Here is a 24765-nt window from a genome sequence, read left to right on the forward strand (position 1 = left end):
GCTTTTTACTGTGATAAAGGGGAACATGGTGAGAAATATATGCATAGCAAAATCCCAGAAAGACCAATGAAGCATCAAGCAGAACTCTCCTGTTCTTCTTGAATATAGTACCCTGGGACCTTTAATGTGTGTGTGTCTGAACCGATTGATCAAAGCATTGTCTTCCTTGGCATATGTGGGCTGCACAGAGCTTGGTTTCTGCTGTAGAACCGAGCCAATTGCCATCTCTGTGATCTCATTTCACTTTGAGTCTCTCATTCACCTGATACAGTTCATCAGCATTTACCAGGACATTCATTCTCATTAGTGCCGACTGAAAATCATCTGAAATGAAGAGACAGATTGAGATGGGGGATGGGGATTACAGAGCCATGTTTTCAATACTATTTGAAATCACGAGTTAATAAAGAGGATTGGGATTACACTGCTTAGTGTTTGAACTAATGAGTGGAGCATTTAGATTCCGTTTTGCTCCTATCTCAGTTGGTAAGTGTTACAGCCCAGGGCGGGACAACATGCGCTTGTGATTTCCTCCCACATAATCAAACAGCCTGCCAAACTCTGTCTAACCTCGTGCATGAAGAATGATAGAATCCCTGAAGTGCAGAAGGAGGCCATTCAGCCCATCATGTCTGCACTGACCCTCCAAAAGAACCTCCTAACCAAGGTCCACTCCCCATAACCACCTAACCTTTGGACATTAAGGGGCAATTTTAGCATGGCCAATCCACCTAACCTGTATATCTTTGGACTGTGGGAGGAAACCCACACAGACTTGGGGAGAATGTGTAAACTCCACACAGATAGTCAACCAAGGCCAGAGTTGAACCCGTGTCCCTGGCAACAGTGCTAACCACTGTCATCATGCTGCCCTGGTAGCTAGAGGCGGCTGATACCCGAGGGGCTCTACCCAATAAGGGATGTATGTGGGGGGTTCAGATGGGGGAGAGGCGTAAAGAGGGTTACCTGAGAGAATTTATTAATATAGGCATGTTTAGTACCTGTCACACTGGTATAAAGCCTGTGTACACAATTTGTGAAAATAGTTAGAGCTGATGCAGACCATTCTGTTCATCCATACTCAGCACGCATCTAAAGCCTTGCCATTAATGGTTAGACCTTAATTCTTTGGGGAGTTTTTTCAAGCTTTAGAATGTTGCATACTATATTACCACATTAGTGTCTGCCATGGCTTGATGATACTTGCACCTCTGAGGCAGAGAGGTGGGTTCAGTTCCCACTCCAGTGACCTCATGATTATGTCCAAATGATCCAGGCAGACATTCAAAATATGCTACTGAGGGCAGGATGTCACTGCCGGAGGTGCTGACTCCCACGGATGGTCGTAAAAGATTCCATGGTATTACTGCAAAGAAAAGCAAGTGAGTTTCCATTGATACCTTGCACTGATACCTTTCCCTCGCCCAACATCACCTACAGATTATCTGATCATTACCAGAATATTCTTTGTGGGGTGTTGTATTTTTTATAAGTGGTATTTTTCCCAACCCTTCAGTTCAGAGTGTTCCAATCCTTTAATAATAAACCCAATGCAACCTCGAGTTAAGGTAAAGCAAGATTGTTGTTGATTTTGTGCACACACAAAGCATGGGAAAGGGGTTTCACAAGGTCCATCCTTGTTGCATACATACAATAAAAAAGGGACAAGGGAAGGAAAAGGGTATAGGACAACTCCACATTTAAAAGTAAGAGCTATGGAACGTGATTTTACCACCACGTTGCACCCAGGGTTGATCCTGTTGCATCTCGAGTGAGGTCCAAAATGTGTTTTGTGCTGGGCGTTGAGCCGATCGTGTATCACCCAACTCACTACGCCTGCCGCGATCTTGACCATACACACCCCCCCCGACCTGGACGAAGTTCGTTCAGAATGTGTAGTGATGATTTCCACACGCCATTATGGAATATATTTAAGGCTGGGATAAACAGATTTCCCTGTGGTGTGACCACCTCACTGTACATGCTATCCATGATGATCTCATCTTTATTTGGGGGCTTCTCGGGCTATAAGCTGAACTTAGGAAAGAGCGAGGTATTTGTAGTGCACCCGGGAGATCAGGAGGAGGGAATTGGGAGGCTCCCCTTCCCTGATTATGTTGGCTTATTTTATTTAAATTTGATTTATCTCATTTTAATTTATGGTTAAGTTCTCTTGTTTGGGGGGGGGGGGGAATGTGATACATGTGATGTTACGGTATGGGGGGAATTGTGGGTGTTATGGGGCTGTTAGTTGCATATTACTGCTTTTTGCTATACTTTTTGTTATATTTTCTGCAAAAAATTCCAATAAAAAAATTAAAAAAAAAAAAAAAAAAAGATGATCTCATCTTTGTGGATGCTCCGCAGTGACTCCAGTCGCATCTCCAGCTCCGAAATGTAGATTTTTAATCAGTGCTGAATAGAACTCTCCCCTTTGCATTTTTTGATAAGTCTTCCTCATCCCATTAGAATTTTATATTCCATCTTCTGTGTATCTGAATCGAGATTATGGGCTGCAGAAACCAATCTTCCTTTCCTTTCTCACTGTACAGAGTGAGATTTTCACGTGAATTTTCAAAACGGATTCAAATGCTTACTAAACATACACATATGATTCTCACCAAGGTGCAATCACTTAAAAAGGTAAAAGTACCTTGAGTTTCAACAGCACCTGACAACCATTTCCCCAATGTGGTGAGTAACAAGATTGTCTGACCATGTTGGGGGGCAAGAGAAAATCAGAGGAATGTTACTCTGCCTTTAGGCAATGTGTTTACTAACTGAGCCAGTGGAACTGGAGTCATATGCTCTACTCATAATACCCTCCTCTACAGGTTTGTGGGGAAGGAACGGGGGAATGGGACTGAATGGTAGCTTCTTAAGAGAGCTGGCACATTTATTGTTTTGTTTATTAGCCTGCATCTTTCTAAACACCCAATTTATTTTATCCCAGATTGTTAACCCTAAACATTTACCCTTGACCAATATTAGGCTGATTAGTAGCACTGTTGCTTCACAGCGGTAGGTTCAATTACCGGCTTGGATCACTGTCTGTGCAGAATCTGCACGTTCTCCTTGTGTCTGCGTGGGTTTCCTCCGGATGCTCCGATTTCCTCCCGCAAGTACCGAAAGACGTGCTTGTTAGGTGGGAGCCCGGACAGGCGCAGGAGTGTGGTGACTAGGGGCTTTTCACTAACTTAATTGCAGTGTTAATATAAGCCTACTTGTGACACTAATGAAGATTATTATTATATTATTATCTTAGTTGTGGATTAAGCCCTCCTCCTGACTTTTTGACACCATTCCCATATCCAAGGAGGACTGGGAAAAAAGTCTACAATTTCCACTTTGGATTTTATTTAGATGAATACATTCCAACTTTAGATCTATGATATTTATTCTGTTTTAACTTGATTGCAAAAATCTTGTGGCTCAATGATTGTCTTGGTCATCCTGCAAATATCTATAGTGCAATCACGACCAAATGTCTTTGTCTCTCCCCCCCTCTTTCTAGAAGCACTGTGATCGGCAGAAGGCAAACCTCCGGATCCGTTTCAAGCCGTCCCTCTTCCAGCATGTAGGAACGCACTCCTCGCTAGCCGGAAAGATCCAGAAACTAAAAGTAAGCTGAGCAGACAGAAACTCCACTTCCAAGTTCAGTAACATGTCTAATGTTGGAGAAGGTGGAAAATAAAATGCAGCAACAGCAGGAGGCCATTCCGCCTCTCCAGCCTTTTCTGTCATTCATTTAAACCATGGTGGATGTGTATCTTAACTCCCACTTTACTCCCCTGATTCTATAATCCTAACATCGAGTTATGTAGAATTTACAGCACAGGATCTGGCCATTCAGAACAGCAGTTTCATTTTTAAAAATAAATTTAGAGTACCCAATTAATTTTTTCCAATTAAGGGGCAATTTAGCATAGCCGATTCACCTACCCTACGCATCTTTGGGTTGTAGGGACGAAGCCCACGCAAACACAGAGCACAGCAGTTTCATGCTAGTGTTTATGCTGCAGGCATATCTCTTCCCACCCACTCTTCAACTAATCCTATCAATATACCCTTTTATTTCTCTCTCATGTAGCTATACGGCCTCACCTTAATTTCATCTATGCTATCAGCCTCAACTACTCCCTGTGGTAGTGAGTTCCATATTCCCATCACTCTCTGGGTCTAGACCAGGGGTGGGCAAACTTTTCCGTGCAAGGGCCACATTCAGAAATTCACAATTTTAAAGGGCCGCATAGTATATTAAGTAAAATAATTACTTCACCCGGTTATGATTCTGGGCGCCTCATATAGAACATAGAACAGTGCAGCACAGAACAGGCCCTTCGGCCCTCGACGTTGTGCCGAGCAATGATCACCCTACTCAAGTCAACGTATCCACTCTATGCCAGTAAGTAACCCAACAGCCCCCCACCCATTAACCTTAAAAAAAAATTTTTTTTTTTTTTTAAATTTAAAAAAATTTAATAAATTTTTTTTAATGACTTGGTGGGCCGCATAAAGACCTTTGGCGGGCCACATGCGGCCCGCGGGCCGTAGTTTGCCCACCCCTGGTCTAGACATTTCTTCTGAAACCCTGATTGGATTTATTAGAGAATATCTTATGTTTATTACCTCTCTTAGTCTTCCCCTAAAATTGCAAATCCTCTTCTCTGCCTCTATCCTATCAAACCTGTCATGATCTTGAAGATGGATGGTGGCATGCAGTGAGCAGTCACACGCACGGTGGCACCCACCAGGGTACTTTACTTTTGGCCTGTTTTCGCCCAGTTTACAGGCAACGTTTGGGGGGATATTTGAGTCGTTCGATGGGCTAAGGTCCCCACGTAAAAGTTACGCCCAACAAGTATAATACAAGGCAGCAGACGAGCAAAGAATCATCGTCGGACTCAAGCCCCTCGAGCATTATTAGTGGAAAAAATGGCAGAGGCTGCTGCTGTAACCTTGGCCTCTCCGTGGACAGCCGGGATACTGACAAGCTTCCTGGCAGATGAATTCAAGAAGCAGCAGTGGGTGGTCTCTGAGGACCTTGGTGTACGGCATTGGAAGGGACTCTAGCCCCATGCGTGCAGCCTTGGAGAAGACCGATCGGAAGGTAAAAGAGCAAGGCACTGTGATACAAAGGGTGCAGGTGGCACCCTCAGCCCAGAGTGACCGGATTGTTTTGCTGAGATGGCTTTGCTGGCTGAAGGGCATTAGGTGTTGAAGGCAAGGTGGACAATCTGGAAAACCGCTCCAGGCGGCAAAATTAAGAATTGTTGGACAGCTGGAGTGTCTGGAGGACCCAAATCCTATGGGCTATATGTCCAAGATGTTTGGGAAGATGGTGGAGGAGGGGGGATTGCCATCCCCTCCCGAATTGGACAGGGCCCATCAGTCGCTAAGGCAGAAGCCCTGATCTGGGGGACTACCACAGGCGATCGGCGTCAGATGTCACAGGTAACAAAACCAGGAATGGGTCCTGAGGTGGGCGAAGGACCATCAAGACCATTGATGGGAGGGCCACACCATCAGGATATATCAAGACGTGAGAACAGAACTGGCTAGAAAGCGTGCAGCGTTCAACAAGGAAGGCCAAGGCCGCGTTGTACAAAAGTAATGTGCGATTCGGTGTGTCTACCCAGCACGTCTTCAAATTACTTTTAAAGAGAGAGACCATGACTTTGAAGCACCGGATGATGTGGATGAGTTTGTAAAGAAGCATAGACTGGGGACAAAACTAATTGTTAGGTGTATTTGTGTGTATATTTACTGCAGGAATTTGGTATTATGGGTGAGGGCATGCGATTATGGAAATTTGCTGGGGGGTTTTTCCGGGCATGTTTGTATTTTGGGGTTGTTTGTGGGATGGGTTAGATGCCTCCTGTCCGATTGATAACTTGGACTATAAGAGGATTAAACGGCCCAGTAAAAAGGTCACAGGTGTTTGCGTACCTGAGAATTTTGAAAGCTGTTGTGTTTTTACAAGAGACCCATTTGTGGATCAAATCCCAAACAACGTTACGGAAGGGCTGGGTGGAACTGGTATATTATTTGGGTTTTGATGGTAGGGCCTTGGGGTCTGTAGTGTTGATCAACAAGAAGGTGTCGTTTTCAGCTGCTAAAATATTGGTGGACCCTGTGCAAGGTATGTAATCATGAGTGGCTCATTGGCGGACATGTCGGTGGTCCTGGTTAACGTGTATGCACTGAACTGGGCTGATGTGGCATCTATCAATAATGTGCTGACTTTCTACTCCGGATCTGGATTCACATCAACTAATTCAGATGGGAGACTTCAATTGCGTTTGGGTCCAAGGTTGGATAGATCAAGTCCCAAGACTCTTGAATCCATCAAGGGTAGCGAAGACAATATTGGTCTTTATAGAAGAGATTTTCACGGTAACTTCTAGAGTTGTTGGCGAGCAGGAAGAAACTGCAGGTGGACTTTGAGGTGTTGTCAACTGGCAAGGCAGTTAGTCAGTTGCGACGCTCAAGGAGGACCTTCTACGAATAGGGGGAGAAGTCCAGTCATCTTTTGGTGGACCAGCTAAGGCAGGAGTTTGATTCTTGGCACATAGTGGAGATAAGTGAGTTGGTTTCCGCCCCATGGAAGGTTAATGCGGCGTTTGAGATCTTTTATCAAGAGCAATATAAGTCAGAGCCTCCAAAGAGACAGTTTTTGGATGGGCTGTCCTTCCCGGTGGTGGAGTAGGAGAGAAGAGACTGGAGGAGGTTTTGAGTGTTTCAGATTAATGCAGTTGGGTAAAGCTCCGGGTCTGGATGGGTTCCCTATCGAATTCTATAAACTGTTCGCGAGTCAGTTGACCCCACTTGCTGGAAATGTTCAATAATTCCTTGTCCCGAGGGGTGTTTCCAGCCACGTTGGCGCATGCATTGATTTCCCTGATACTGAAGAAGGATAAGGATCCTGCGGAGTGTGGGTCATTCCGACCCATTTTGTTGTTGAACACTGATGCTAAGTTATTGGCAAAGGTGATGACAATGGTTTGGAGCCCTGCCTTCCAGGAGGAGGCAACTCGTTTTGTTAAGAGCCAGCAGTGATCAGCCAACATGCGGCAATTGTTATATGTTGTTGCTCAGTGCCCGAACCAGAGGTGATTATTTCAATGGATGCTGAAAAAGTATTTTATAGGATTTAGTGGGGGTACCTATTAGAAATTCTTGGAAGGTCTGAATTTGGGCCAAAATGTATATTATGGATTTGGCTCCTGTACAGGCTCCTACTCGAGTGTAAGTACGAATGCCCTGAGTTTGGGTTATTTCCAATTGAACAGGGTTACAAGGCAGGGTTGTCCATTGTCTCCACTTTATTTGTCTTGGCAATCAAGCCTCCGATCATTGCATTGAGGTCATCTACCAGGTGGAAGGGCACAGAACGGGGTAAGGAGGGAGGGAGCATAGAGTATCTTTACATGCAGATGATCTGCCTCTGTATATCACGGACCCAATCTCCAATGTAGAGGAGATAATGAAGCTACTTAGGAGATTTGGCTCCTTTTTTGGGTATAAGCTAAATCTGGGCAAACGTGAATACTTTCCAGTGAATCCCCTAGGGAGGGGAGCTGATATAGGGATGTTTCTGTTCCCCTGGCTAGGAGTAGCTTCTGCTATCTGGACAATAAAATTTGGCCTCATCATAGTTCTAAATGACCAACCCATTATCCTGAGACCACGGCCCCAGTTCCAGACCCTCCACCTCGGAGAAACAGTTTCATAAAAATCATAGAAAAATGATGATGTTGAAGGAGGCCATATCATACCCTAATGGTCAATGAAGAGCAAGTCGGTCTAACTAATATCCCCTTCGTACATTAGGCCCAAAGCACTGCCGGTCACAGCTCTTCATTAGGCTCTTAGCATAAGAAAAATACTGCGGATGCTGGAATCTGGTACAAGATCAGAGGATGCTGGAAAAACTCATCAGGTCGGTCAGCATCTACCAAGGAGAAAGCAGAGTTAATGTTTCGAGTCTATGGACCCTTCATCAGAACTGAAAGGAGGAAGAATGTAGAAATCGCAACAAAAAGTAGCAACTTTAAGAACAGAAGACAGATGGGCTGATGTGAGAGAGGGAGGAGGGGGCAGTTTGTATTGAGGCCGGAGATGTCTGGGTATTAAAAAAGGGAGTTAAAGATGGAGGAGAAAGGTCAAAATCTAAAGTTGCCAGGTTCAATATTGAGTCCCGAGGACTGCAATGTGCCCAACCAGAAGATGAGATGCTGCTTCTCCAGCTCGCACTGGGCTTCACTGGAGCATTGCAACAGGCCGAGGACAGGCATGGGCACTCAGCAAGGTTCTGAGGTAAAAGGCACGTTACAGGAAGATTTAGGTCGTGCTTGTGGACTGAGCGAAGGTGTTTCGCAAAGCAGTCACCCAGTCTGCGTTTAGTCTCCCCAGTGTAGTGGAGACACATTGGGAGCAGTGAATACAATAACACCAAATTGAACCAATGGAATAATTGGCTAAGTACTTTGTCTGTTTCAATAAAATGATGATGAGGGACAGAGGCTGGCTGTCCGGTCAGGAAAATAGCGTGGAACAATTGTAGACATGAACAACAAAGCAAGTTCAATGGGCTGAATGTCTTCACGTGTGAAGCAACCACGCAGTTTGCTGGCAATTCAGGGGGGTTTATGCCGGTCTATCTGTACATCACCATAATCAAAATGTTTCAATCTCCAGATTAATAATATAAATTATCGGCTGTAGCAGGCTAGCTACTTGTAGCACAGACCGTGGCTGGGATTTTCCGGTCAATCATTACGAGTGGGTCGGAACGTTTGATGGAACAACCAACTCTGTTGGCTTCGGGCGGGTATTTCCTGAGGGACTGAAAGATCCAGCCAGTGCCACCGAGACTGGGTCACATTTGATGTTAATAGTTCAGCAGCACCACCTGCAGCCGCCTGCTGGCACTGCAGTTGCTTGTGAACTATGAGAATGTAGAACCATAGAATCCCTACATTGGAGACGAAGGCCATTCGGCCCATTGAGTCTGCACCGATCCTCTGAAAGTGGACCCTACCTAGGCCCAACCTTCCACCCTATCCCTGTGACCCTACCTAACCTACATATCTTTGGACTGTGGGAGGAAGCCGGAGCACCCGGAGGAAACCCACGCAGACATGCACCAGAAGAGTTTATGGGTTGGGAACAGACTATTCACCTGAACTAGTCCCTGCAATTGTTTATTCTCCACTTCAGCCTCATCCCACCCTTCCTGATCTAACTCTATGAATACAATCCTCTATTCTGTTCTCCCTCATACTCTTACATACCTTCCCATTAAATGTATTGATGTTATTCACCTTAACTACTCTGTGTGCTAGTTAGATCCACATTCTTACCACTCTCTCGGTAATCCTTCTGATTTCCCTACTGGTATTTCTTATTGATGATCTTATATTGATGTTCTCTGGTTTTACTCTAGCCACAGGGGGAAACATTATCTCTCTGTCCCCTTTCTCAAAATGTTTCACAATTTTAAAACCTCTATTAGGTCACCTTTATCTTTTCTCGTGAAAAGACACTCAACCTGTTCATTCACCTATAAATGTGGCCTCACAGTTGAGATATAATCTGGTCAATCTATTTTGGACCTTCTCCAGTGACTCTATAATACAGCAGTCAGGCTGCACACAATTTGTTGAATGTGGGCAACCAAGCTTTGACACAAGTTTAGCGTAACTTCTCTACTTTTCATTTCCACCCCTCCAGAAATAAACCCAGTGTTTAGTTTGTTTTTTTTCAAATGGCCTTATCGTATGGAATGATCTGCCTTGACGGTACTTTTCACTGTACCTCTGTACACGTGACAATAAACAAATTTAATCCAACCTGTATCATCACGATCGATTTCCTTCCCTAAAGAACATTCGTGAACCAGGTAGGTTTTTATAACACTCACTGGTTGTTGTCATGGTCACCACCACTGAGACCAACTTTATATTTCAGATTTTTAATAATTTAATTTAAATTCCACCAGCTGCCATGGTGGGATCTGAACCCATGACCCCAAAACATTAGTCTGGACTTCAGGATCACTAGACATTGTTGTGTTTGGTCTTCTATACCTTGCAAAGGAATCCACCAAACACTTTGACTTGTCCATACCAGGATCTTTAATGAGCCTCGTGTGGTAAGATAGCAATCTGTTACAGAGCGCGTTATCATGGAGTCTCTTTACTGACACCTACCACTGACCATTCACGTGTCTGTCTTGCTACCCTCTGCAACCAACTGATGATGGCCAGATGTGTCTCCACTTCGATTCTTATATGTGACCTCCTTATCTGTCCAAAGAAAAATGAAATACCTCTTGCATGTGATTATTATGAAATTCATTTGCCAATTACATGGTGCAAGTTTATTATGTTCTGTAGTTTGGTTACAGCTTTCCTCAATTCACTCCACTTATATGGGAGTAGCTGGTCACCTGACTATGGTCTTGATACCGCATGGTGTGTCTGCACCGTCACCTGCTGGTTGGAGGTTGCACAGCATCCATCTATGCCCATAGGCAGATCACTACAGACATGAAGATTGGCAGGGTGGTTAATAGTGAGAGTTGCAGGAAGATAGAGGTCAGATGGGGGGATCAGTGGTAGATGGAATTTAACACTGAAAATTGCAAGGAGATGCACTTTGGAAGGAGTAACACGATAAGGGAGTACTCTATGTATGGCAGGACACTAGGAAACTCAGAGGAACAGCAGGATCCTAGGGTGCTTGATCATAGCTCCCTGAAGATGGCAGGACAGGTTAATAGGGTAGTTAAGGAGGCATAGCGGTCACTTGCCTTTATTAGTCGTGGCATAGATTATAAGAGCAGGGAGGTTATGTTGGAGCTGTACAAAACTTTGGTTAGGCCACAGTTCTGGTCACCGCACTATAGGAAGGATGTGATTGACGGGGGGGGGGGGGGGGTGTGCAGAGGAGATTCACCAGGATATTACCTGGGATGGAACATTTGAGCTATGAAGAGAGGCTGGATAAGCTTGGGTTGTTTTCTCCAGAGCAGAAAAGGCTGAGGGGGGCACCTAACATAAGAACCAGGAGTAGGCGACCTGATCCCTCGGGCCTGCTCCGCCATTCAATGAGATCATGGCTGATCTTTTGTGGACTCAGCTCCACTTTCCGGCCTGAACACCATAACCCTTAATCCCTTTATTCTTCAAATAACTATCTATCTCTATCTTAAAAACATTTAATGAAGGAGCCTCAACTGCTTCACTGGGCAAGGAATTCCATAGATTCACAACCCTTTGGGTGAAGAAGTTCATCCTCAACTCAGTCCTAAATCTACTTCCCCTTATTTTGAGGCTATGCCCCCTAGTTCTGCTTTCACCCGCCAGTGGAAACAACCTGCCCACATCTATCCTATCTATTCCTTTCATAATTTTATATGTTTCTGTAAGATCCCCCCCGCCCCTCATCCTTCTAAATTCCAACGAGTACAGTCCCAGTCTACTCAACCTCTCCTCGTAATCCAACCCCTTCAGCTCTGGGATTAACCTAGTGAATATCCTCTGCACATCCTCCATCACCAGTACGTCCTTTCTCAGGTAAGGAGACCAAAACTGAACACAATACTCCAGGTGTGGCCTCACTAACAGCTTATACAATTGCAGCATAACCTCCCTAGTCTTAAACTCCATCCCTCTAGCAATGAAGGACAAAATTCCATTTGCCGCCTTCTTTTTTTTAAAATAATTTTTTGAAAATATATATCAACAAAACAAGAAGAACAATAACAATAATAATAATAAACACCCCTGGCACCCGTAACAACGCATATAACAACCCCCCCCCCCCCCAACCCCAATAAACAACAAAATAAATTAACAATAAGCAAATTAACTTAAATACTATCCCCCTAAACCCCCCCCCCCCGGGTTGCTGCTGCTGCTGACGTAGTACCTTATCGTTGAGCCAGAAAGTCGAGGAAAGGCTGCCACCTCCTAAAGAACCCTTGTACCGACCCCCTCAGGGCGAACTTGACCCTCTCCAACTTAATGAATCCCGCCATGTCATTAATCCAGGTCTCCACACTCGGAGGTCTCACATCTTTCCACTGCAGCAAGATCCTCCGCCGGGCTACTAGGGATGCAAAGGCCAAGACATCGGCCTCTTTCACCTCCTGCACTCCCAGCTCCACCCCAACCCCAAATATTGCGAGTCCCCAGCCTGGCTTGATCCTGGATCCCACCACCCTTGACACCGTCCTCGCCACCCCCTTCCAGAACTCCTCCAGTGCCGGGCGTGCCCAGAACATATGGGCATGGTTCGCTGGACTCCCCGAACACCTGATGCACCTGTCTTCGCCCCCAAAGAACCTACTCATCCTAGATCCGGACATGTGGGCCCGGTGCAGCACCTTAAACTGGATGAGACTAAGCCTCGCACACGAAGAGGAGGAGTTCACCCTCTCCAGGGCGTCCGCCCATGTCCCCTCCTCAATCTGCTCCCCCAGCTCCACCTCCCACTTAGCCTTCAGCTCCTCTACCGACGCCTCCCCCACCTCCTGCATTACCTGGTAGATGTCAGACACCTTCCCATCCCCGACCCACACCCCCGAAAGCACCCTATCCCTTACCCGCCACGGGGGCAGTAAAGGGAACCCCTCCACCTGTCGCCTAGCAAACGCCTTGACCTGAAGGTACCTAAACATATTCCCCGGGGGGAGGTCAAACTTCTCCTCAGTTCACCAAGGCTCGCATTCCATTTGCCTTCTTAATCACCTGCTGCACCTGTAAACCAACTTTTTGCGACTCATGCACTATCACACCCAGGTCTCTCCGCACAGCAGCATGTTTTAATATTTTATCATTTAAGTAATAATCCCTTTTGCTGTTATTCCTACCAAAATGGATAACCTCACATTTGCCAACATTGTATTCCGTCTGCCAGACCCTAGCCCATTCACTTAACCTATCCAAATCCCTCTGCAGACTTCCGATATCCTCTGCACTTTTTGCTTTACCACTCATCTTAATGTCGTCTGCAAACTTGGACACATTGCTCTTGGTCCCAAACTCCAAATCATCTATGTAAATTGTGGGCCCAACACTGATCCCTGAAGGACACCTGTTTGAGTTGTTTAAGATTGGGGGGTATGGACAGGAAGGATAGGGAACAGCTATTCCCCTTCATTGAAGAGACAATAACAGAATTTGAGGAAATAATTTTTCACCCAGAGAATGGTGGGAACCTGGAATGCACTGTCTGGGAAGGTGGAAGTGACAGGAAAGCTCACAATCTTTAAAAAGTGGGTGGATGAGCACTTGAAATGTCATAACATTCAAGGCTATGGGCCAAGTGCTGGAAAGTGGGATTAGTGTAGATATAGTGTAGTTTTGTCGGTGCAGACTCGATGGGCCGAAGAGCCTCTTCTGTACTGTATGATTCGATGACCCCAGTGATGTAGCCACAGTGCCATCATCTCCCTCTAAATAAACCCATCCATCAGAAAGTCTCTGACACAATCACCAGTAGTTTTCAAATGATTCCGAGCAATTTGCATCCACCATTCCCCACAGGGGGATGTCTTGTGCAGCAGTGGATGGTGTCCTTGCCTCCGAGACAGAAGCTCCAGGTTCAAGTCCCACCCCTGGACTTGATGAAGGAAGGTGCGTTCAAAATACAGCCAGACAGGTTGAGTATCAACCTGCAAAATCTTTCTAACACACACCAATGGCGAGAGGGGAGGGGGGGGGGGGGGGGGGGGGGGGGGGGGGGGGGGGACTTCTGGTCAGCCATGCTTGATGCGGTGAGGTGCTCCTCAAGCTATAAGCGTTTGGCGGCAGACTAGCGACGTGTATCTGGAAAAAACAGTCATGGGAACAGATGAAGGTCTGCGCTGTGCACCACTTGGTGCAGGAAGAGAAACCGCTCCTCATAGAAGTTCAACACAAACTTGGTTGAACATGTGATCCATTGCAGACTTGTTCTTTGAACATGGTCAGTGACATTTGATAGCTAATAAAGGATCCACCAAAAAGGAACCCCCCGCCATCATACAGCTCCATTCACCACCTCCGAACATCCCAAAGTACTTGACAACCACTAATGGGGTTTTGAAATTGTCGGCACAATTGCAATGTAGGAAACATGACACCCAATTTGCACACAGGAAGATCCCACAAACATCAGTGTGATAAGTAATCAGATAACCTGTTTAGTGATGTGCGTTGAGGGGCGAATATCGGCTCCAGAGAATACACCCTGGGAGCGGCACAGCGGCGCAGTGGTTAGCATTGCTGCCTCGTGGCGCCGAGGTCCCAGGTTCAATCCCGGCTCTGGGTCACTGTCCGTGTAGAGTTTGCACATTCTCCGTGTTTGCGTGGATTTCGCCCCCACAACCCAAAGATGTGCAGGGTAGGAGGATTGCCCACGATAAATTGCCCCTTAATTGGAAAAAATGAATTGGGTACTCTAAATTGGAGGCTGGCAAAAAAAAAGAGAGTACAGCCTGAACTTGTTTAGCATCTCAATGTGAAAGACAGAACCTCTGACTGCGCAGTATTTTCTCAATGCTGATCTGTGACTTCCGGCCAAGATTATGTGCTTAAACTCAGGGGCGGGTCTTGAACCCGCTCCTTTCTGAGACAGAAGAAGATTGCTATCCACTGTTTCATAGTTGATGGTGTGTGGCTCAAAGGGTAGGAGAAATTGTATTGCAGTCATGAATAGTACACCTGTTGTACCTCAATCTCTGGCTAGCTGACAAACTGAAGACCCCACTTTTCAAATATAACTGTTTATCTTTTCCCAAAATGGAACTGGAATACCACAGGAGGAGGCCATTCAGCCCATTGCATGGTGTTCTGGCTCTTTGCCAGAGCCATGCGCTAAGCCCCACTTGCCTGCTTCAATGAAACATCAGCTTTGCAGAAGGTCTGTCTTGAGGAGTGAAAGATGCAAAGCTTTGACAGTATGTCTCCTTTATCAGCAATACTGTACTCCAGTTCTGTACTACCAAGCAACTGAATATGATTCCTGTGTTCACCACCAGGTGGAGGAACGGTGTAATTGGAGGCTGGCAAATTTTCATTATAAATCTGGACCTAGGAATTTATAAATAAGCGCAGTCAGTATGTGTGTCTGTAAAGTGGGTCTGGAATATCAATGTTTACCCTGGTCCAATCTACCCCCTGGTGTCTAACCCACTGCACCAAAAGGCTTCAATTGATTTAAACTTTCCACGTGCAACATCATAGAATATCAGTTAGTGCTTTAATTTGAACTCGTTATTTATAGTAAATTGAGATTCTAGGAAGTTGTCGATGCTTCAGGTCATATAACAAACCTGTTCAAGGGGACATTTGGATCAGCGCCTTTGCCACAATTCCAGTGACACAGGTCATTTCTTCCATGTCCGAGAAAGCATTCCTCCTTCAATCAAACACCACCACATCTATACAATAAACAAGTTGCATTTATATAGCACCTTTCAGGATCTAGAGAAGTCCCAAAGTGCATTACAGCCAAGCACATTAAGATATTTTGACTATGTGATCGGCAGAGTAAATCCAAATACTTTTCCTTCCCTTATATATATATATATTTTTTTTTGTTACTCAAAGTCTTGCATATGTTACCATAGCATGTTAATCAAGCAAATCACTGATGTCTTTTCCAGGATAAGGATTTTGGAAAACATGCCTTGCACAAAGGACATTCCAACCCCCCAGCGGAGGTAACTTCCAGCCTGAAAACATACCAGCATTTTACACTGGAAAAGGCTTACCTTGGAGAGGACTTCTTCTGGGCTTTCACTCCAGTTGCTGGAGATTTTATACGTTTCAGATTTTTTACACCTGTGAAAGTGGACAGGTAGGTTGGATTATGAAGTAGATCTAATGTTCTGTGAAACACGACATCAGATTTGATTGAGATAACACCTTTAACATAATAAAATTACCCAAGGCACTTTGCAGGAGTGTCATTGGACAGAATTTGCACTGACTCCCACAGATATTAAGGCAAGTGATTGGTCACAGGGGGGAGGGGAGTGTGTGGAAAGGAACATCTTAAAGGGGCAGAGAAAGACAAAGAGAGGTTTACGAAGGAAATACAGAGCTTCGGAACTCATTTTTTAAAATATAAATTTAAAATACCAAATTTATTTTTCCAATTAAAGGGCAATTTAGCGCGGCCAATCCACCTAACCTGCACATCTTTGGGTTGTGGGGGTGAGACCCACGTAGACACGGAAAGAATGTGCAAACTCAGGCTCTAAAGGCGGTGGTGAGGAGTGAGGTAATTTTGTTTAAGGCCAGGGTGGACAAAGAGGAGAGGTTGGAGCGGCAGAGGGTAATAGATGAGATGTTAGAGGTAGATAGGAGTTATGAAGAAGATGGGGACCCAGCGAAGCTGGAAAAGAGGAAAGAACTACAGGCGAGCTTTGACCGACTGTCCACCAGGAAGGCGGTGTGCCAACTGAGAAGAGCAAGGGGTGCAGTTTATGAACATGGAGATAAGATACGTTAGCAGGTCAGCTCTGGAGAGAGGCAGCGGCAAGGGAAATTCTTCAGGTAAGGGATAGGGCCGGGAAGTTGGTGGTGGCTCCGGAGCTGATTAACGAGGTTTTTGAGGAGTTTTACGAGAGGTTGTACAGGTCAGAGCCACCCGGGGGAGACCGTGAGGAATTTTTAGATGGGTTGGAATACCCGAGGCTAGGGGAGGGGGACAGGGCTACATTAGAAGGAGCAATACTGGAGCAGGAGATAAAGGATGCGATTGGGAGGATGGAGTCGGGGAAGGTGACAGGGTCGGATAGGTTTCCAGTGGAATATTGTAAACAATTTAAGGATAAGTTGGCACCCCTGATGGTGGGGATGTTTGAAGAGGCGATAGGGAAGGGAGTGCTGCCGCAAACCTTGGGGCAGGCATCGATTTCACTGTTGCTTTAAAAGATAAGGATCTGACGGAGTGTGGGTCGTATAGGCCCGTATCACTTCTGAATGTAGACGCAAAAGTATTGGCGAACGTACTGGCGGGTAGGCTGGAGGAGTGCCTCCCGAAGGTGAGAGGTGAGGATCAGACGGGGTTCGTGAAAGGGAGGCAGCTATTTTCGAACATTAGGAGGGTTTTGAATGTAATTATGGCACCGGCGGAAGGGAAGGTAACAGAGTTAGTTGTGGCATTGGATGCCGAGAAGGCGTTTGATCGGGTAGAATGGGGTACCTGATGGCAGTGCTGGCGCGGTTTGGGATTGGACCAAGATTTGTGAACTGGGTAAAGCTATTATATAAGGAGCCGAAGGCGAGTGTCCACACGAACAATGTCAGTTTGAGATACTTCTTTCTCCACCGTGGGACAAGACAGGAATGTCCTATGTCCCCCCTGCTGTTTGCACTTGGACATCGCATTAAGAGGTTCGGAAGCATGGAAAGGAATAGTGCGGGGGGGATAGAGCATAGGGTGTCCTTATATACCGACGACTTGCTGCTGTGTCGGAACCGGGTGCGTCAATAGGAAGAATATTGGAGGTACTGCGAGTATTTGGGTCTTTCTCGGCATACAAGCTGAACCTGGACAAGAGTGAGCATTTTGTGGTGTCTCGGCCAGGGGTGGGGGGGTGGGGGGGGGGGGGGGGGGGGGTGCTACCACCCCCCGGTAGGTCATGGACTCACTTTAGGTATCTGGGGGTGCCCGGGAGTGGGGAAGGCTTCGCAGGTACAACATCACTGGTTTGGTGGGGAGAGCGAAAGCCGATCTGGCAAGGTGGGATGGTCTTCCTCTGTCACTGGCGGGTCAGGCACAGGTGGTTAAAATGAATGTGTTGCCACGATTTCTGTTTATTTTTCAATGCCTACCGATTTTCCTGCCAAAGTCTTTTTTCAGGGAGATTGAGGAAAGGATTACCTCGTTCATATGGGGAGGGAAGGTGGCCAGAGTGAGGAAGGGCTGCTACAGAGGGGAAGGCAGGCAGGGGGTTTGAGTCTCCCGAACCTGATGTACTACTACTGGACGGCGAATGTGGATGGTCGATGAATGGTCAGAGGGATTGATTCCCAGTGGGTCAGAATGGAGGAGAGTTTGTGCAGGGGGTCGGGACTGAAAGCACAAGCAACAGCGCCGCTCCCGATAGCTCCGGGGAAATACTCAGGGAGTCCGCTAATAATAGCTTCATTGAAAATATGGAGGCAGTTTCGCCAACACTTCGGGTTGGAGGCAGGGTCAAGGGAAATGCCGATTCGGAGGAACTATCGATTTGAGCCAGGGAGGTGGGATGGAAGTTTTCGGAAATGGGAAGAGATGGGATTAAAACGCTAAAAGATTTGTTTCTTCGAGGTCGGTTTGCAGGATTGAGGGAGCTGGAAGCGAAGTATGGGCTGGAGCAGGGAGAAATGTTCAGATATATGCAGGTTCGGGATTTTGCCAGGAAGGAGATACAGAGCTTCCCGGAGGAACCGGCTTCCACATTGCTGGAGGAGATTCCAGGGTTGGAAACAGGTGCGGAGGCAGATATCATAGCCTTCGCCTCGTTGATCGCCCGAAGGCGGACCCTGCTGGGATGGAGAGCAGCCTCTCCACCCTATGCCCTGGCGTGGCGGGGGGCTCTGTTGGAATACTTGACCCTTGAGAAGTTAAAGTTCGAACTGAGGGGAATCTCGACGGGGTTCTACAAGTCATGGGCATTATTCATTATGCACTTTCAAGAACTGGATAACATCAAATATTAGTTGGGAGGGGATGGGTGGGAGGGTTCGGGGGAGGGGGGGCTGTGTGTATTAAGGGTGACTATGGGTAATCCCTGATTCCTTTTTGTCATTTGTTTATGTAAACATGCGGGCTAATGTTTGGGGGTTGGTGGGAGGATGGGATCGTTGTTATTGTTATGGGGTTTGACATATTTGTTGTTGATTATTGTTTGTTGTTGGTGGGTGTAAATTCGGGAGAAAATGTGAAAAAGGAGAATTAAAATATTTTTTTAAATAAAAAGAATGTGCAAACTCCACACAGACAGCGACCCGGGTCCTCAGCGCTGTAGGCAGCAGTGCTAAACACTGTGCCGCCCAAGAGCTTAGGAATTTAGTAGCTGCAGGCAATGGTGGAGCGATTTAAAATGGCTTCATTTTTTAATAGCAGCATGGATATCTCAAAGGAGAGTAGAGATGGGAAGGGACGAGGGCATGAAGAGAATTAAACAGAGGATAAGATGTTTAAAGTTGTGACATTGCTTAATCAGGAGTCGATGTAGGTCAGCGAGTACAGAGCTGGTGAATGATCGAGACACTGGCAGCAGAGATTAGAACAACGTCAGGGTTATGGAGGCATCACATGGGAAACCTGCCCGGAGTGTGTCGGAATATTTATGGCTTGAGGTAACAAAAGCATGAATGAGGGTTTCAGCGGCAGATGAGCTGTGACAGAGGTGGAGTCAGACACATGGAGGTGGTGACAGGGAAGTTGGCTTGTTGTGGTTCACTGGGAATAGGCTTGAAGGAGCTGGATCTGGCCTATGGATAAGATTATTATCCCAGCGATGGCATGTTGGGGGGGGTGCACGATAGTAGAGAAACTGGAGATCAAGGTGCATTCAGGGACCAGGGTTGGAGATCACTAGAGGACGTTTGGCTCAGTGGGCGAGGGAAGGAGCAGACGCTGAGACACCCATTTACTGTCTTTCCACAGTCCATGTACATACTACCCTATTAAGGGCTTTGCTAGAACTTGAACTCAAAGCCTTCTGGTTCATGTTACTCACTGAGCAGGTTGGCATGGTGGCGTAGTGGTTAGTACGGCTGCCTCACGGCACTGAGGACCTGGGTTCGATTCCAGCCCCGGGTGTCCATGTGGAGTTTGCACATTCTCTCAGTGTCTGCGTGGGTCTCACCCCAAAGATGTGCAAGGGAGGTGGATTGGCCACGCTAAATTGCTCCTTAACTGGAAAAAAAAGAATTGGGAACTCTAATTTTAAATGTTACTCACTGAGCCACCTCATCTGGTGTACTCTGCACAGTTTTGGTCCCCTTACGTGAAGAAGGATGTAAATGCATAGGCGTGGTTCAGAGAAGGTTCACTAGATTGATTCCAGGGTTGAAGGACTTGCTTTATGAAGAGAGATTGAGCAGATTAGACCTATACTTGCTGGAGTTCATAAGAACAAGAGGAGATCTAATTGAGATGTATAAGGTGCTAAAGGGAGTTGACAGAGTAGACGCAGAACAGATGTTTCCCCTTATTGGACATTCTAGAACCATAGTTTTAGACTCGAGGTGGCAGATTTAAAACAGAAATGAGGGGGAATTACAAAATGTTCCAAATCTGTGGAATTCTCTGCCCAGACGCAGTGGATGCCAGAACACTAAACAAATGTGAGGAGATAGATAAGTTCTTAATTAGGAACGGGGTGAAGGGTTATGGGGAGCGGCATGGAGGTGGAGAATAGGCCAAGATGAGGTCTACCATGATCAAATTGAATGTCGGAGCAAGCCGGAGGGGCTGAATTGCTGACTCCAGCTCCTAGTTTTTATGTAGCTGACACCTTATGGAAAATCAGGTTAAAGTCCAACAGGTTTCTTTCGAATCAACTAGCTTTCAGAGCGAAGCTCCTTCCTCAGATGAATGGAGCACTCCAAAAGCTAATGATTCGAAACAAACCTGTTGGACTTTAACCTGGTGTTGTAAGACTTCTTACTGTGCCCACCCCAGTCCAGCGCCGGCATCTCCACATCCTTATTGAAAATGAGAGAGAGAAAATGAAATTGGAGCTTTAAGCCATGTGTTATGAGCCAGGGTTTAGAGAATCCCAAAGTGTATCATGGAATTCACCTGACCCGTAACTTTTAATAGATTGTGGTATGGAGAGCACATGGCTCACTCTGTAGGTATGGTACAGCAGACAGGGACCAGTGGTTTTTTAAAACAAAACAATGTTTATTCTATGAACTCAAGTTAACCTTTTTAAAACAAACAATGAATATCTTAGCAACCAGTAAATCAAATACACCCCCCAAATAATACAACATTAAGTAATCTGTATGCTACGTAATAAACCTTCAAACAGGAGCGCATTAGGGTTTACATTCAAGACTGAAAACATTTATAATTCCTCTGAATTCATCAAATGATCCATAGATAGTCTTTGGATGGCAGAGATCAACAGCAGTGCAGCTGTGGGAGGAAACCAGAGCACCTGGAGGAAACCCACGCAGTCATGGGGAGAACGTGCAAGCTCCACACATTCACCCAGCTTTGACAAAGCGTCATCTGGACTCGAAGCATTAGCTCTTTTCTCTCCCTACAGATGCTGCCAAATCTGCTGAGAATTTCCAGCATTTTCTCTTTCATTTCAGATTCCAGCATCTGCAGTAATTTGCTTTTATCCAGTGTTCAACTCACTGCCACTTGTCTTCCAGGAATGCCTACCCTGAAGAAGTCCTGCTCTTCTGTCTGACAGGATTTTCGTATGTCCCTCACCCACTATCCACCTTCACTGCTTTCCATTTCTCTCTTAGTGTTGGACAAGGTATTTACCAAGACTCGCTTCCACAGCCACATTTCCTTCCTCCATGACTGCGTTCATCTCTGACTTGCCCCACACGGGGGTTTCAACTTAAATTCCACCCTACATGTAACCTCCAGGATTACAGGATTCTTCCAACTGCTGCTCTCGTCGCATCCTGAAAGCCGCACTCAGTGCCATGCGGCGCCACATGAAGACACTCGACATCTCTCTCCAGCAGCACCATCTTACTCTCTTTCAAAGCTTTCCCTGTCCCAGTTTCATTTCATCCTTCGCATCATTCGACACCTTAACAAGAATCTTTTCCTGTTTCTTGCAGATGTTAAGGAACACAAGCTTCAACAACTTAGCAACACCACTGCCCAGCCTAGGCCCTCCACCAGTCTCAATCCCTCGTACCCTCGTGTTCACCATACCCTCCAACCTTCCCCTCTCTGAGGCTGAGCGCGCTGTTCTCAGCAAAGGACTCTGCTTTCTACCCTTACGTCCCCACCTCAATGAATTCCGGGCTCGACATGATGTTGAACTCTTCTTTCATCGCTTTTGTCTCCGTGCCCCCTTCTTTGGGCAAGAATGCCCCCCCCCCCCGTTCCACTGATCCCTTCATGTGCCTCCAATATTTTTCCTCCAAGTGGATCCCCCCCCCCCCCCCCCCCCCCCCCCCCCCCCGCTGGGACAATTACCTGCCCTTGATCTTTTCATTGGGAACTGTCGACAGGACATTGGCCGACTTAATTTTTGTGCCCCCCTCACCCATTCCAACCTCTCTCCTTCCAAACTGTCTGCTCTTCACTCCATTAGGTCGAACCCCGACTTTGTCATCAAACCTGCCGACAAAGGGGGTGCTGTTGTCGTCTGGTGCACTAACCTCTACCTCACTGAGGCTAAGCGCCAACTCTCAAATACTTCATCCTACCTCCCTCAGACCATGACCAGACCACTGAACATCAAGCCATTGAAGTTAGTTTCCCAGCTGTTTGGACTTTCACACCTTTTGTTCTCTCTGGGGACTGCCACTAACACTCTTTCCCCTTGGTTTCTGTGGCTATTAGCACCCTGTTTCCCTGGGTTTCTGTGGCTATGACTCATCTTTCATTCTCACTCCACAGTATAAATATTCCCTACATTCTCAGTTTGTTACCTTTGACAAAGAATCATCGGACTCATAGACTATCATAGAATTTACAGTGCAGAAGGAGGCCATTCGGCCCATTGAGTCTGCACCATCTCTTGGAAAGAGCACCCTACCCAAGGTCAACACCTCCACCCTATCCCCATAACCCAGTAAGCCCACCCAACGCTAAGGGCAATTTTGAACACTCAGGGCAATTTATCATGGCCAATGCACCTAACCTGCACATCTTTGGACTGTGGGAGGAAACCGGAGCACCCGGAGGAAACCCACGCACACACGGGGAGGATGTGCAGACTCCGCACAGACAGTGACCCAGCCGGGAATCGAACCTGGGACCCTGGAGCTATGAAGCAATTGTGCTATCCACAATGCTACCATGCTGTCATAATGCTACCATGCAGACTCGAAACGTTAGCTCTTTTCTCTCCCTACAGATGCTGCCAGACCTGCTGAGATTTTCCAGCATTTTCTCTTTCGTACCGGAGCTCTACCCTCACCCATTACCAGAGCTCTATCCGCCCTTATCACCAGAGCTCTATCCGCCCCCCCCCCCCCCCCCCCCCCCCCCAATCACCGTAGCTCTATCCGTCCCCCATCACCGGAGTTCTACCCTTCCCCATCACCGGAGTTCTACCCTCCCCCATCACCGGAGTTCTACCCTCCCCCATCACCGGAGTTCTACCCTCCCCCATCACCGAAGCTCTATCCCTCCATCACCGGAGCTCTATCCGTCCCCAATCACTGTAGCTCTATCCGTTCCCCCATCACCGGAGCTCTATCCGTTCCCCCATCACCGGAGCTCTATCCGTTCCCCCATCACCGGAGCTCTATCCATTCCCCCATCACCGGAGCTCTATCCGTTCCCCCATCACCGGAGCTCTATCCGTTCCCCCATCACCGGAGCTCTATCCGTTCCCCCATCACCGGAGCTCTATCCGTTCCCCCATCACCGGAGCTCTATCCGTTCCCCCATCACCGGAGCTCTATCCGTTCCCCCATCACCGGAGCTCTATCCGTTCCCCCATCACCGGAGCTCTATCCGTTCCCCCATCACCGGAGCTCTACCTGTTCCCCCATCACCGGAGCTCTATCCCCCCATCACCGGAGCTCTATCCGTTCCCCCAACACCGGAGCTCTATCCCCTCCATCACCGGAGCTCTATCCCCCCCATCACCGGAGCTCTATCCATTCCCCCATCACCGGAGCTCTATCCGTCCCCCATCATCGGAGCTCTATCCGTTCCCCCATCACCGGAGCTCCACTCTTTCTTTCTCTTTCCCTTTTTCTTTCCCTTTCTCTTTCTCTTTCTCGCCCTCTTGCCCACTCCCTCTCTGTCTGGCTCTCTGCCTTGCTTTCAGAGATACAGCTATGTTGAATTCTGCTTGTGCATGGTGATGATTGCCAGAAGGATCAGTTTTGGTGCAAAGCCCTTGCCACTTGTGCATCAAACCTCTCTTTTTTTTCCTTTTCTGTTCTCAGGTTTTTCTTCCGCAGTGGGAATATCGAGCATCCTGGTGACAAACTCTTCAACACCACAGTTGAAGTTTTGCCTTTTGATGTAAGTCCTCTTGTTTTTACTAAAGTTAAGCAAACCTACAATGTAAGAATTTTTGCATGTCTTCAAATTTTTAACCTGCATTTTGATATTGTGGGAAACAGTGCCTGAGGAGTTAAAACATCAGGTGGTTTAACAAAGGAAAATACCTCATGCACTTGTTGTGCTTTTGGTCAATGGAGAAACCACAATCAAGGACCAGGCAGGTTGGCTGCAGTAGGCGTCACAAGGCACAAATTGTCAAGAAAAACACAAAAGCTTCTCCCCTTGTCTGCGTGGGTTTCCTCCAGGTGCTCCGGTTTCCTCCCACAGTCCAAAGACGTGAAGGTTAGGTGAATTGGCCATGCTAAATTGCCCTTATTGTCCCAAAAGGTTAGGAGGGGTTATTGGGTTACGGGGATAGGGTGGAAGTGAGGGCTTAAGTGGGTCGGTGCAGACTCGATGGGCCGAATGGCCTCCTTCTGCACTGTATGTTCTATGTTCAAGCCAAAGGATCGATGTAGCTGCAGATGATGCACGTCACCTGTCACTACCAGAGATTGTCCACATTTTTTCTTTCACTTAGAGTACCCAATTCATTTT

At 46.8% G+C, this 24765-nt stretch overlaps 1 protein-coding gene across 1 annotated transcript in view; it reads left to right on the forward strand.

Moving 5' to 3' along the window:
* mgat4b (alpha-1,3-mannosyl-glycoprotein 4-beta-N-acetylglucosaminyltransferase B) overlaps positions 1-24765 on the forward strand; it is a 366555-nt gene that overhangs the window by 330182 nt on the left and 11608 nt on the right. The window contains exons 10-12 of the mRNA XM_038796210.1: positions 3515-3622; positions 15659-15852; positions 24108-24186. Coding sequence (XP_038652138.1) covers positions 3515-3622; positions 15659-15852; positions 24108-24186 — 381 coding nt within the window. The remainder of the gene's footprint in view (positions 1-3514; positions 3623-15658; positions 15853-24107; positions 24187-24765) is intronic.

The sequence above is a fragment of the Scyliorhinus canicula genome, chromosome 4 (assembly GCF_902713615.1).
Source record: "Scyliorhinus canicula chromosome 4, sScyCan1.1, whole genome shotgun sequence".
Lineage (NCBI taxonomy): Eukaryota > Metazoa > Chordata > Chondrichthyes > Carcharhiniformes > Scyliorhinidae > Scyliorhinus > Scyliorhinus canicula.